Source organism: Mastomys coucha, unplaced genomic scaffold, assembly GCF_008632895.1.
Source record: "Mastomys coucha isolate ucsf_1 unplaced genomic scaffold, UCSF_Mcou_1 pScaffold3, whole genome shotgun sequence".
Taxonomy (NCBI): domain Eukaryota; kingdom Metazoa; phylum Chordata; class Mammalia; order Rodentia; family Muridae; genus Mastomys; species Mastomys coucha.
Window position 1 is genome coordinate 8,029,992 of NW_022196909.1, and position 13,820 is coordinate 8,043,811.

Here is a 13,820-nt window from a genome sequence, read left to right on the forward strand (position 1 = left end):
TCTCTCTCTCTCTGCCTCTCTCTGCCTCTCTCTCTGCCTCTCTCTCTTTGCCTCTCTCTCTGCCTCTCTCTCTCTCTCTCTCTCTCTCTCTCTCTCTCTGCCTCTGGAGTGCTCAGAGTTTTACATACCTTTAAACTTACATTGGTAACATTATTCTCTACTTCTTCCTATAACTGTATTTAAAAGTGAATGATAAATGTTAACTCCTCAGTATTTGGTAGGAGACTAGTTAACATTCTTTTTAATGGTGCTAAAATACAAACCATGAGACATTTCAACAAAAACTAAGAATCAAACTGTTCCCGTGTTCAAAGGTTCGCAGGCATGTGGGGCAGCTGTCCCAGGAACTCCCCCAGGCGTGTGCTCAGGAACTAAAGTCAAGACCTTCCGTGAATGTCCGTGGGGTGACGGCCGACTCTCCACGGCCGACTCTCCACGGCCGACTCTCCACAGCCGACCCTGAGCCTCACTTACGTTCAGCAACATCCAGCTTCCTGTGCTGCAGGACAGAGCTCTTCACTTGGTAGAAGGACAGATTGTTGATGGCTGCTGTGGTGTTGATCACCAGCTCCTCACAGTCACCCAGTGACTTGGATTCTGAAACCAAGGGATAAGGGAGTGAGAAACGCTCACTTGCTTGCTGGGCCCTGCAGATCTGGTGACACAACATTCACAGTGACAGACGACCAATGTCAAGTCAGGGCTGGAGAGCGAGCTGGACCCCAGAAGTACCGCTTAAGAACGTTTTTTACTTCCCGTGGCGTGACTGCCTCCAGAGAGCGGAGGGACATGCTAACTCAATCCCCATAGCCAGGTCTAGGAAAGTTAGGTGGAGCCTGCAGTAAAGGGGACCTGAGCTGTCCTGACCCCACCCACATGCCCTGGTCTCTGGGATCCAAGCTTGCTTTACTTCCCACATCCTGCCTCCCAGCAGAGTGGTCCTTTGAGGGTCATGTTCCATCTCTCACCATGGGCTCTGTCTTCCAATCAGCAGATGGCTTCTCACTTCCTGTGTCACCCAGCCCTGCCCCACCTCTGATTAATTTTCTTGCCTCCATATCCTAGATAGAGAGTTTTTTGAAACAATGGTTTGGACTTTAAATACTTCCTGGAGCCCCAAGTTTTACATGGGGCTGGATGTGCAGCTCAGTTGGTAAAGGGCTTGCCTGCCATACACAGAGTCCTGGTTTGATTGCCAGCACTGCTTAAACTGGGTGAGGTGGTGTGTACTTGTAAAACCATTGCTTATGAAGGAGGAACAGGAAGATGGGAGTTCAAGGTCACCCTCAGCTACACAGTGAGACAACCTGGGCTATGCTATATGGGCAAAGTATTTGCAAATATATTTTGAGTCTGGGTCTTATTTCTAGGAACATGGGGTTGGGAGGGAAAACTGGTCCAAACTTCTACAGTGGTGCCCAAGCAGTAAGAGGTAGACTCTAATGTGGGGGAGGTTATGTCACTGGGAAGCCCCTGTAGAGAGGGCCACAAGACTTTTGGACCACTTCTTTTTTTTTTCTTTGCCTCCCCCTCCCCCAGAAAAAAAATAGAAAGAAAGAGACAGACAGACTTTCTCCCTATTCCAATAGTGGCTCCCACCAAAGAAAGAGTGAGCAAGCACACAGTGAGTGAGGAGCCAGAAGAGGCCTTCTCTCCGAGGACAGAAATGGCTGGCTGCCTTGCTGACTGAGAACCTCAGCCTCCAGATCTGGGAGAAATCAGTTTCTGTTGTGGGAGCCTGGAGAGATTGGCTGAGCAGCTGAAGGTGCTTGCTGCTCTTCCAAAGGACCAGAGTTCGGTTCCCAGCACCCATGTCTGGCAGCTTACAGCCATATGGAACTCCAGATCTGAGGACTCTGGCGCCCCCGTCTGGCCTTTATAAGCACCTGCACACATGCCATATACTCAGGCACATGCATACACAGATTGAAATCAATTTCCGCTGTGGCAGAGTAACCTGGAAGGGTGGGACATAAAGGAAGGGGACATAATTAGAGGTTACTCAAGAACTGGGAAAAGAGATGAATCCTCTTTGTAGAGACTGATCCTAGAAAAATTTAGAATTTTAAACTTTGGGCCAGTTTTTGCTCCATGGTCTGATAAAATTATTTTAAATTGTGATATGATTGACCAACCATAAGATTTAGAGCTGCGCAGTGGTAGCCCATCCCTTTAATCCCAACACTTGAGAGACGCAGGGAGACAGATCTCTGTAAGTTCAAGGCCAGCCTGGTCTATAGAGTGAGCGCCAGAACAGCCAAGGCTCCACAGAGAAAACTTGTCTTGAAAAAAACATGCCATTGGAAAGAATACGATCGGGTTTAATTTATTCATGACAAAACAAAACAAAACAAAACAAAAAAACAACAAAAATAAACAAGCAAATAAGGATTAACCTTTTAATATTTTCCTTTGTTTATTTATCTGTCTATCGTGTGTCACAGACCACAGGGCATGTGAGGGAGTCAGAACATGTAGAAATTGGTTCTCTCCCTCAACACTGTAGACCCTGCAATGGAACTCTGGTTGCCAGAGTTGGCCACAAGCACCTTTATCTTGCACCATCTCAATAGCCCAACACTTATCCTTTTAAAGGGCATGATTCAGTTTTAAAGGGCATGATTCGGTGACTGTACTCTTTGGTAAAGACTGATGTCACTATTGCTCTTGTGGTTTTGAAATCTGGGATGCTATAAGGCACCACTAAGCAGAAAGGTTTTGTTGTGGGTTTGGTCTGGTTTTGACATAGGTCTCATGCAGCCCAGGCTGGCCTTCAACCTCCCTGCCTCTACTTCCCGAGTGCTGGGATTACAGACATGCATGAGCATCCTACATGGTAGAAGTGGTACTGGAGACTCTACCAACTGACCCAAACCCTCGGAAAGTGTTTTTCCTTTTCACGGCTAAGGAGGTTCCTTAAAGTGAGCCAAGCCCTCACCCCGGCCCTCCCACAGGTCTGTCTTGGGGCTGTAGCCCTCACCCCGGCCCTCCCACAGGTCTGTCTTGGGGCTGTAGCCCTCACCCCGGCCCTCCCACAGGTCTGTCTTGGGGTTGTAGCCCTCACCCCGGCCCTCCCACAGGTCTGTCTTGGGGTTGTAGCTCTCACCCAGAGTTGTCAGCAATAGGCCCACCACCCGAGGGTTGGCGGCCAGCACTGGGCCGATGCGCGGGTGAATGGCGATGTTGGCAAGGACACGGATCAGCTTGACCAGCACGTCCTCGGCCTCTGCCTGTGGCCTGGCTTCTGAGAGCAGCTGCTTTGGGGAGTTCTCCTCGAGTTGGTAGAAGCTCTGAAACAGTGTGAGCAGAGTTTCGACGCTCCCAGTCTCTCTGGAGAAAAGTTCCCGGGCCTGGTTACTTTTCGCTGTCAGGTTGCCAAGGATAAAAACAATTCGAATTACTAAGTCCTGCAACAAACAAAAGACAGTGTTATGAGCTCAGAGGAGCTGGAACGGTCGTCGGAAAGAATCCGATCGGGTTTAATTTATTCATGACTTAACTAATAGTAAAATGGATGACATCTGGCTTCTACAAAGCCTTGCAGTGTTTGAATCCCAAGATGGGTGAAAAATGACAGGAGAGGTTAGAAGCACTTGGTGGCCCTGAAGGAGTGCAGGGTGACAGATGGGGTCACAGGGCATGTCAGCCTTCACCTCGAAATCTGGGTGGTCTTTAAAAATAAATATGTCATGTGAATTGAAGTTCCCATGCTAATATTTTTTCAGCATCCAAATCCTTTAACATGCACAGAAAATTCCTCTCACCCCTCAACACCCCCGACCCTCCACTCATCACTCTGACCCATTCAAACACCTCTTAATAGTGGATGGGTTACAGCAGGGCTTCTTGATTTCAGCAATTGATACTTGCAGCCAGGTTAGTAAGTCTGCCTGCCTGCCTGCTTGCCTCCCTGCCTGTCTGTCTGCCTGCCTGACTGACTGAGACAGAGTCTTCTCCTGCAGCCCATGCCTAGAACCGCTGTGCTACTGAGGGACTCCATAGTAAAAGAGTGAGTGACAGTTACATGACTGGCCCTTTTAAAATTGTTTGCTAGCTTATAAATATGTGTAAATCTACTTTTCGGTACATATGCCATATAATGAATATGTGTTTTTTATTTATTGGCTCTTTTTGAGATATGGGCTCATGTATCCCAGATTGGCCTTGAACTTACTATGTACTCAGAGATGACCTTGAACTCTAGGTCCTTTGACCACACCTCTTAAGTGCTGGGATTGTAGCTGTGTGGTACCAAACCCAGTTTATTTAGTAATGGGAATTGAACTCAGAGCTTTGCACACACCAGGCAAGCACCCACCAACTGACACCCACCCCCAAAAGCTCTAAAAATGTTTTTTTTTAAAAAAAAAAAAGATTTATTTATTTTATATATCTGAGTACACTGTCTCTGTCTTCAGACACACCAGAAGAGGGCATCAGATCCCATTACAGATGGTTGAGTCATCATGTGGTTGCTGGGAATTGAACTGAGATCCTCTGGGAGAGCAGTCAGTGCTCTTAACCGCTGAGCCATCTCTCCAGCCCCTCGAAAAATGTTCTTAAGTGGGGGGGGAGCTAAAATCTGGACTTGAGAGGATGAGGCAGGGGAATTGCCATGAGTTCAAGATCAGAATGTGCTACATAGTGAATTCCAGATGGCCTGGGCTAGAGAGTAAGAAAGAAAAAAGAAGAAACATGAAGGGAAAAAGTAGAGGAAAAGGAAAACATTAAATAAAAACCTACAATGAGCAGTTTACAATTAGATACAGAGGTAAGGGTGGCTTCACTGGCACGTGCTGCTTGCCTGTAATCCTAACACTAAGGAGGAAGGCACAAGAGTCATGAGTTCAAGGTCATCTTCCTCCACTACATAGCAAGTCTGAGGCTATGTGGAGCTATACAGCACCATGTTTCAATGAACAGCTCTTTACTTCATTTGACAATGGTACCCAGGATGTTGGATGAGTAGATGGATAGATGGATGGAAGGACAGACGGACAAATGGATGAATAGATGGATGGACGGATGGAGATGATAGAGGAATCCTTGCTAAGGCCCATCACTAGGCTGTGTGTGACGTTTAGTGTGCTGGGCACTGAGCCCTTTTACACTGCATACTGCAGAAGCTGTGTAGTTCCTACGGCTAGCCAAAGTGGGAGAGGACTTGACTCCAGGGTGTCCTGGACCCTGGGGTCCTCCCGCACAGTGGCCATTTCTCCTCTCTGCCCTGCCTGTTTACAGACAGCTAAGGATATATTCCATCACCAAGGGGATTGCCACCATTCTGGCTTTGCTGTTCAGATTAATATTTACAACAGCCGTAAGAACATGGGCAGGGTCAAAGGCTGGGCACATTTCAAACAAAGTACAGAGGAACAGGTGAGTTCCTGAAGTCCAGTGCAGAGGACTGGGTGTGGCAAGGAGTCAAGGGAAGATTGAGGGCAAAGGACACCTTTTTGATTCACCAGAGACAAATCTGCCAATGCCAACTTGTTCCTGCTTGTTCCTGAAGGAATGTCCCTGACCCTGGCCCTGGCAGAGCAGTGGCAGGCTGCTGCTGGTACAGCTGTCAACCACTTGCCCTCATGAAGAAGGGCAGAGCCCCACACTGTAGCAAGGCCTGTGTTTGTGCGTGTGTGTGGGGGGGTGCATTTGCAGAGACAGTTCAACTCTCGGCACACAGCTGTCATCCAATTAGGAGAGCCTCCCTCTGCCCCACCCCTAGAAAGAAAGCATTCATTCCCAGCTCAGGCTTAGATGGGCAGGCCTAGGGGTGTGCACACAGAGACCAGGATGGCAGTGTTCTGAACAGCTCACAATCGATCTACCTGGCAAGCCCAGGCTAATCTATGAGAGGAAACTCTTTGCAAAGAGCAAGACAGCAAAGGAGATGGATTCCAGCAGAGCCAGGGGAGACCCAGACAGCAAAGGAGATGGATTCCAGCAGAGCCAGGGGAGACCCAGACAGCAAAGGAGATGGATTCCAGCAGAGTCAGGGGAGACCCAGACAGCAAAGGAGATGGATTCCAGCAGAGTCAGGGGAGACCCAGGGTCTCTGGATCCCTAGTGACTGTCATTGAGAGCGAACTCGAGAGGCACAGGCACTGTATAATTAGAGTGCACTGAACTGTGGGGCAGACCTTACAGATTCAGGGGAGTGCAGGGAAAAGGATGCTCAAAGCTGGGAGTAGGGGTACATGCCTGAATCCTAGCCTCACAGACTGTGAGTTCAAAGCCAGCCTATGAGACATAGAAGGCAAGGAAGGAAGGAAAGAAGGAAGGAAGGAAGAAAGGAAAAAAGAAAGGAAGGAAGAAAGAAGCAAGGAAAGAAAGAAAGGCAGACAGACAGAAAGAAAGAGAGATGGAGGAAGGAAAAGGAAGTGGAAAGAAGTAGAGAGAAATGAAGAAAAGGAAGGAGAAAAAGAGAAAGAAAGGGGGAGAGATGGAGAGAGGAGAACAAAAGGAAGGAGGGAGTGAGGAAAAGAGAGAAAAGAAAGAAAGTGAGATGGCTCAGGGGTCAAGGCACTTGCTGCCAGGCTTGACAACCTGAGTTTGATCCCTTGAACCTGCATAGTAGGTAGGGAGAGGCTGCGTCCAAAGTTAGCTTCTGACCTCTACATGTGTCATGGCATGCCTATGCCTGTACACACACACACACACACACACACACACACACACACACAGAGAGAGAGAGAGAGAGAGAGAGAGAAACACACACACACTAAATTAATAAAAATTTTGAGAAGAAAAAAAGAGTATGGAAGGAAGGGGTGGGGAAGAGAGTGCAGTAAGCATGAGAACTTGAGGTCAACTTTGAAGTGCCGTGGAACACTGGCTGTGTGCACTCCTGCATGGACAGGGCTATGTACACTCCTGTGTGGACAGGGCTCTGTGCAGTCCTGCATGGACACTGGCTGTGCACTCTCTTGCATGGACAGGTCTATGTGCACCCCTGCACAGACCGGGATGGGGTGGTCTTTCAAAGGTCTCTGCATGCCAGTCTCACGGAGCCTGATGTCAAGGAGTCAGGTGTAGTCAAATGCTTGGCTATTTGTATTTCCCAAAGACGCTGAAGCCCTTGGGCCTTAACTCTACAGTAAGCGTGGGATTTCACTGACACCCAAATCCCACTGCACAGCTCCTTCAAGCAGCCCCCCATGCCGAACGGTCCTCTCTAGGCTCTCAAAGTAAAGGAGCTGAGGAGACAGATCTCTAAGACCTAGGCCAGGGGCAATAGAAAAGGGGGATTTCCAGGAACTCACTTCCTTGATAGAAAATTCTGCTTTCTATTTTCCGAGCCAGTGACTGTGAGCAGAATTTCTGTAAACTTTGATATGCCTTCTGAATGATGCTGCACAAGCTCTACATCTATTAAGATTAATACTGACCGTAGCAGTAGCTTAAGCAACCAACACAGGGACCTTCGGATGTGCTGGCGGGGGTCCAGAGTGTTCTGGGCAGGCCCCTCTCTGCTCTGATAACTAAAAGCAACTTGGGAAAGAAAGGCTTCCACTTCCACTTCACAGTCTATCAGTGACAGAAGTCAGGGCAGGACCTGGAGGCAGGGACTGAAGCAGAGGCCATGGAGGAGTGCAGCTTACTGGCTAGTTCTCAGGCTAATATTCTTATACCTCCCAGGAACACCAGCCCAAGAGTGGCCCCACCCACAGTGAGCTGCTCCGTCCCACGTCAATCATCAATTAAAAAAGTAGCCCCTGCAACCTAGTCTGATGGAGGCACCTGCCTCAAATGAGGTTCTCTCTTGCCAGTTGACCCTAGCTCGTGTCGAGTTGACAAAACAACAGAGCTAACCTGCCCACAAGGCTTAATAGACACACAGGAGCCAAGTCTAAACTTAAACTAAACATGACAACTTCCATTTTTGCCATCTGAACAAAGCGGTTTTTGGCATCTCATCCTAGACGGCAGGCTCCTACTTGGTTTCACATCAGCATAGTAGTGTTCCCTGCTGGGGGTCTCCCATCCCGGCGGGGACACGTTAAAGAGACCGCAAAGACATTGTAAGTGTTCTAAAATGCTGCCCGAGGCATCTAACCAGCAGCTTACCCATCTTGCACAGTCACTGGCAGGACCAAGCCATTCAGTCCCCTGTCCACTTTTTTTTTGTTTTTTTTTTGTTTTTGTTTTTTTTGTTTTTTTTGTTTTTTTTGTTTTGTTTTGTTTTGTTTTGCCTTCTTTTCCTTCCTCCTCTTCCCAGGTTCCTCCAGCCCGGGTTCCCCTCTATCTCTCACTATTTAGCTTCCAGGAATATTTATCCCAGAGTCTGTGACTTCATCTGGACAGACCAAAGTGCTGCTTTTTCTAACGCCTCCTCCCACCCCCAACCGGGTCCTAGACACATCTAAATATCTTTGGTTCTAACGTCTATGTGGGTCACGGCATGACGGAGACTATTCAGTTTGAAGTGGTTGCGGGGAAGGAAGAGTTAATACTGTCACAATGCCTCTTCTCCCTGCCGGATGGGAGAGGGAGGGGGTGGTTCCTGGCAGTAGCAGTGCCAACTGAAGGATGGCATGCGAGATCAACAAACGGGGATGACAGATTGTGCCGTTTGCAGTACCCGGCTCCCACCACCTGCTCCCCTCACTGTTTCTGTCCTTTGACTGGGGCGTCTTTTCTTCCCACTTCTTGCAAATATGTTTTCCAGGGAGCCAGGAGCACAAAATAGGCCAAGGCAGAGGCAGTCCCGTGGAAGACTGTTCCTGCACCTGCGCCTGCGTGGCTCAGCTACAGCCCTGAGACTGGAATCTGGACAAGGGTCTCTGCGGGACCTTGGCCTCATTTTAAGTGGCCTGGGCTCTCATTACTGCCCTGAAGAGTCTCCCCGACCCCCAAGCCAGAGCTGCACAGAGGTTAGCTACCGAGGCCCAGACCAACCCACCTGAAGTATACAAAGTATCTTTTAGCTAACAAGACAAATCCCATAAACACTTAGAGTATGCCAAGAAAGCTGGGTAGAATGCCACTCGCCTTTCATCCCAGCACTAGGGAGACAGGAGCAGGAAGATCTCTGAGTTCGAGGCCAGCCTGCTCTATGACATAGTGAGTTCCAGGAGAGCCAAAGTTACAAGTGAGATTTTATCTCGAAAAACAACAAAATAAAAAATAATAATAAATAAAAAACAACAACAAAAAACCCCCAAAGTATGCCACAAATGACAAATTACCAAGTTCACAGGCCCACAATCTCACAACAGAAGCAGTTCCTTCAACATATGGCTCTCCATGCCTCACTCTTCCCCAGGCCCCGAGAACAGCTCTCCACTTTCACAGTATTTTTTTTTTAAACCAACACATTGGTGCACACTCACACCACAATTACATGGTTTTGAAATAACAAAAAGGAATCTGAGAAGACAGTCTAGAATAACCAGTTCATACAGACTTCCTAATTTTGCTGGAAATGGAATTGATTACCAGCAGCTACAGCCAACCAGAACACAGACAAGCAGCCCACGACCGTAAGGGGCCCCGTCTTCCTCAGGACGCCCGGCACATCTTCCTGTCAGCACGGTATGCCCGGACAGACATGCACTTTGCTAAGACATCATGGGCCCCACAAGTTATAAATAAGTGGCTTTAATGATGGCAGGGCACGGAAGAGAACACTGCTATACAGAATGGTCTGTGACAAGCTCCATTGGCAGCAGTGGTAGCTACTACGGGAGACACCTTCCGTCTGAGAGATAGTGGCCTAAAGACAACAAGAAATTGCCATCCCCACTCTGACTTCTGGAGACTGCACGGCAAGGGACACTCAGGGCCTGAATAAGTGTAAAGTGGACACTGATGCACTTCAATGACTAAATGCCAGCTGCCCTCCACCTCCAATACCCCGCAGCCCTGAGGCATTTGTTAAGAGGGAGAGGGTTTAAGACAGGGTTTCTCCACACAGCCCTGGCTGTCCTGGAACTCACTATATAGACTGGCTGGCCACAAACTCACAGAGATCTGCCTGCTTCTGCCTTCTGAGTACTGGGATTAAAGGCAGGCACCAGCCATCTTTGACCCTTCACCAACCTCTCAAACCAGTTGCCACCCCCCTTTTCTTGTGAACAGCGCCCCCGGTGGCCTGTCTGCATACTGCAGGAGAAGACTTGGAACCATCTCATCTTGGGAGCCGAACATTCCTCTCTGCTCATATTCCCTCACCCTGAAGGAGCATCCAGTTCAGCCATCTGCCCTGTGTGACTGATAGCGCTTTACCTCCCAATGCTCCCCATCCACAGGCAGCCAAAGCAAGCGCATGACTCTCGCACCCTCCCCACAGCACCCTAAAATAGATCCCTGTGCACAATGCTGACCACAGGCAAAGGACTGATGTCAAGCTGTCACAGAAGGAATAAACTATGTTCCACAGGCTCCTTGTACTTAGGAGACAACTCTTACCCAGACTAGGAAAACATTTTAGAAAGGCCTTTAAGAATTAAGTTAAAGGGAGGCATAAAGGAATTGAAAAACTTAACACTCCCCATGCCCTTAACCAGAGAATTCATCAAAATGCCCTGTTCTAAACTGGCTAAAACTGCCTGCGGCTCAGAGTTGGGTTAGGATCTCCACTTGGCTTTATCCGACTTTCCACCTTTAAAGAAAACCTAAACATTATTTGAGTTTACAGGTGGCTGAAGAATAAACATCACCAAAGGCAAGCAAGCTACAGACTCCTGAAAAAAAATGCTAATTTACCTGTAAGCACTGGAGGTGGGTTGATAGTTGGCCTAAGAGACTTCTATCTACCTCTCTCTCTCTCTCTCTCTCTCTATCTATCTATCTATCTATCTACACATACATTTATATCAGACTAATCTGAGAGACCACAGACTCAAAACTGCGGATCTAAGCAGACCATTTTGAAGGCAGAGATGACCACCCACCCACCCACCCATCCAACTGCCAACCCGCCCACCCTATCAGCGATTGTTTACTGAGCGCCCACACCCCATACCTCTGAATGTGGCTGCCACTCAAAAATACCAGGGCAACAGTTAGACTTTTACTGTGCCAGGTGCCTTTTTAAGGCACAGACATGAAGGCATTTGGGTTCTGAGCCGAGTGGGGGAAGAGAAGAGCCGGTTCCACAAGGTCAAGAACAGTGGGAGCTGGAAAGAATGAGCAAGCTCAGGCCCACTGTGCCTGCCCGGTCAGGGGTGCAGAACGAGGGCAAGGCTGAACAAGGAGCGAGCTCAGCCAAACGCTCTCGCTCTCCCAGCCGCTGGGAATGTGCCTGCAGAGAGGCCGGGAAGCCAGCCAGAGGGCACAATCCTGCCAGGGGGGCAGGCAGAGAGCCAGTGGAAGCAAGTTGCCGCACAAAGACACCAGGAGAAGGGGGTGGAGGGCCTTTCCTAACCAGTCCAGCACAGCTGCTAAGAGGATGTGAGGAAGACAGGGTGGGTTATCTCTGGGCTGCTAAATGCCTGGCCCAAGCTAGAAGCATGGAGAGGGTGGGATGGCTCTGCTTGCGGCCCGCATCTCCAGCCATTCCAGGTCTCCCTCTTCCTGCAACAGGATGTCCGAGCTGTCCAGATCAGAGCTCGCGCTGCATGCCCGGCTGGAGGGACCGCTCACCCTCCAGGTCTAAATGGAACTACGTGGAACAAGAGGCTGACTTTAAAAGTACAGCACAAGCAAGGGCCAGCCTGGTGACTCCAGACCCTGTTTGCAAAGCTTTGCCTGTAATCCTGCATCTAGTAGTTCTGTTTAGAAAAGAAAGAACGAAATTTGCCCTGCCCCAAAGTGGGAAGAGCTGGGGAGCCGGAGGACACATGGTGCTAATGTAGATAGGGGTTGTTCTTGGTGAACTTCGTGTGACCTTTGTAAAAGGCCGTCCCTTACATAAGGCTCACTTCAGGTGTTTTAGACCGGAGTTCTTGCCCAGCAGATATTTACAGAAGAAACGGGGAAAATCCCTTCATGCTCCTCCAAAATTCAAACCCACACATATTTTGATGAGCTTCTAAATGTAGCAGCGCTGACATCAGAGACACCTCAGCGAGCCCTGCTTCAGCGCCACAGCTTGCTCCTTCTCCCTTATTAATCCCATCTGCTTGCACATTTGGTTTGTACCAAATGCAATTTACACCATAAAGCAGACAATATGTGCCTACTTCTTAAACGAGATCTATCATGTAATTGGATCTTGATAGGAATTCTTACCTAAACTGGACAGCGTGGCTTTGAATCGAGCTGATGGTGACTGTTTTGTCTCAGTTTTGTGCCCATTGAGACTTGAGCTGCAGATTGTCTTAGCACTCGGACAGGTTAATTTACATAGCCATAAGTTGAGGACTCGCTTGTTGTCCCTGTGGAAGTCTATTCTGAAAGCTTTGGTAGAGTCACGCCCCCACCCCCGCCCACACCCCCAGAGATCAGACGGCTCAGTTCACCCAGGGCTGGGAGTAAGATGTGCTGTCAACAGAAACAACACACCCCTCTCAACCACGTCTGTGGCAAACTTACAAAGTTCAGATGTGGGTACACACACACATCTGTGCTCTTTCAAAGGGAAAACATCTACAGGAATATCGGATCATTTTAATGACAAAATGGTGCTTGTCTCACATGACAAATCAGCAACTGGGGGGCCTGTCTAGATAACCGTGGTCCATGAGACCTCCCCTGGGCAGGTCGTTCTGCAGGTCCCGAGGGCCCCACCTCATTCCTCTCTCGGGGGCTGCTCTGAGATTGGTGCTGCCTGCCTGCCAAGGATGGCAGCTGGTCCCAGGACAGCTTGTTTTGACAAAAGTCTGGCAGAGAACATTGGGAGAAGAGTCTACCACAACATAACATAACATCTTGTTTCCCCTAAGAAACTGTCTCTGAGCTAGGAAGAGCTCAGTGGGAGAGCACATGTTTAATGTGACACTCCACTCCCCACGGCCACATACACACAGAGAGAGAGAGACAGACAGACAGAGACAGAGAGAGAGAGGGAGAGACAGACAGAGACAGAAAGCAAACAGGTCAAAACTTGTCAGCCGCCCATGCAAAAGCAAAGGAGACAGCCCAACGTTCACTAGAGACGCGCACCTGGCTGGTCTTGTCGGTTGCCTCCTTCTTCGACATGCTTGCCCTACGTCAGGGTGACCTGAGTGAGCACTTGAGACCTCTAGAGGTTCATCTCAAAGTCACTTCATATGTACTGAAGGACATGTCTCAGGGAACCACTTCAACAATTTGTGCTACAAGTTTTCCAGGCTTCTGCTCAGCTCAAGCTTGGGCAGGAGTTTCTTAGAAACGGGCTCTCGGGTCCCAACCCCAGACCTCAGTCAGAAGCACCCAGGGTGAGGTCCAGCGACCTGGATTTCCAAAGCTTCCTGAGAGCTTCGTCCCAACCATAAAGCAAGTGTGGACCCTGGGATTAAACCGGGACACCTCTACTGTTTATTTTTTATTGTATGACTTTACAAAAACATGCAGATTCGCATTCCTCCTGAATCACCCTCACAGCAGATGTGTAGAGATGAGCAGTGAAGGCCACCCACCCCCTCGATAACTTTCAGCACACACTTAGAAAGGCCTGCTCGAAATGCTCAAGTCACACTTAACAATGGTAAAGGCAGCCACGGGTCAGGTGCTTGCTTTAGGTACTGTCTCATGTAAGTTCTTTTTTCCCCTTTAACAAAAACAGCAGCTGATGGGGAAGAGCTATTTCACATCTCCCATCAGCAGTGAGCCCTGTACAGGATTTCCCCCTCAGTGTGCTGTGGAAGAGACTGGCCACAGTTTCCTGTGCAGCACCCTGCCCCCTGATAAGATCACTCGCTGTGTGTCTCTGTGTGTGTGTGTGTGTGTGTGTGTGT

General features: G+C 48.9%; 1 protein-coding gene across 2 annotated transcripts in view; it reads right to left on the reverse strand.

Moving 5' to 3' along the window:
* The window catches only part of Armc2 (armadillo repeat containing 2), a 105,486-nt gene that overhangs the window by 12,145 nt on the left and 79,521 nt on the right, over window positions 1-13,820 (reverse strand). For both annotated transcript variants that reach the window (XM_031347805.1, XM_031347804.1), the window contains exons 13-14: window positions 3,107-3,407; window positions 475-597 (exon numbers count right to left, since the gene is read on the reverse strand). In XM_031347805.1, coding sequence (XP_031203665.1) covers window positions 475-597; window positions 3,107-3,407 — 424 coding nt within the window. The remainder of the gene's footprint in view (window positions 1-474; window positions 598-3,106; window positions 3,408-13,820) is intronic.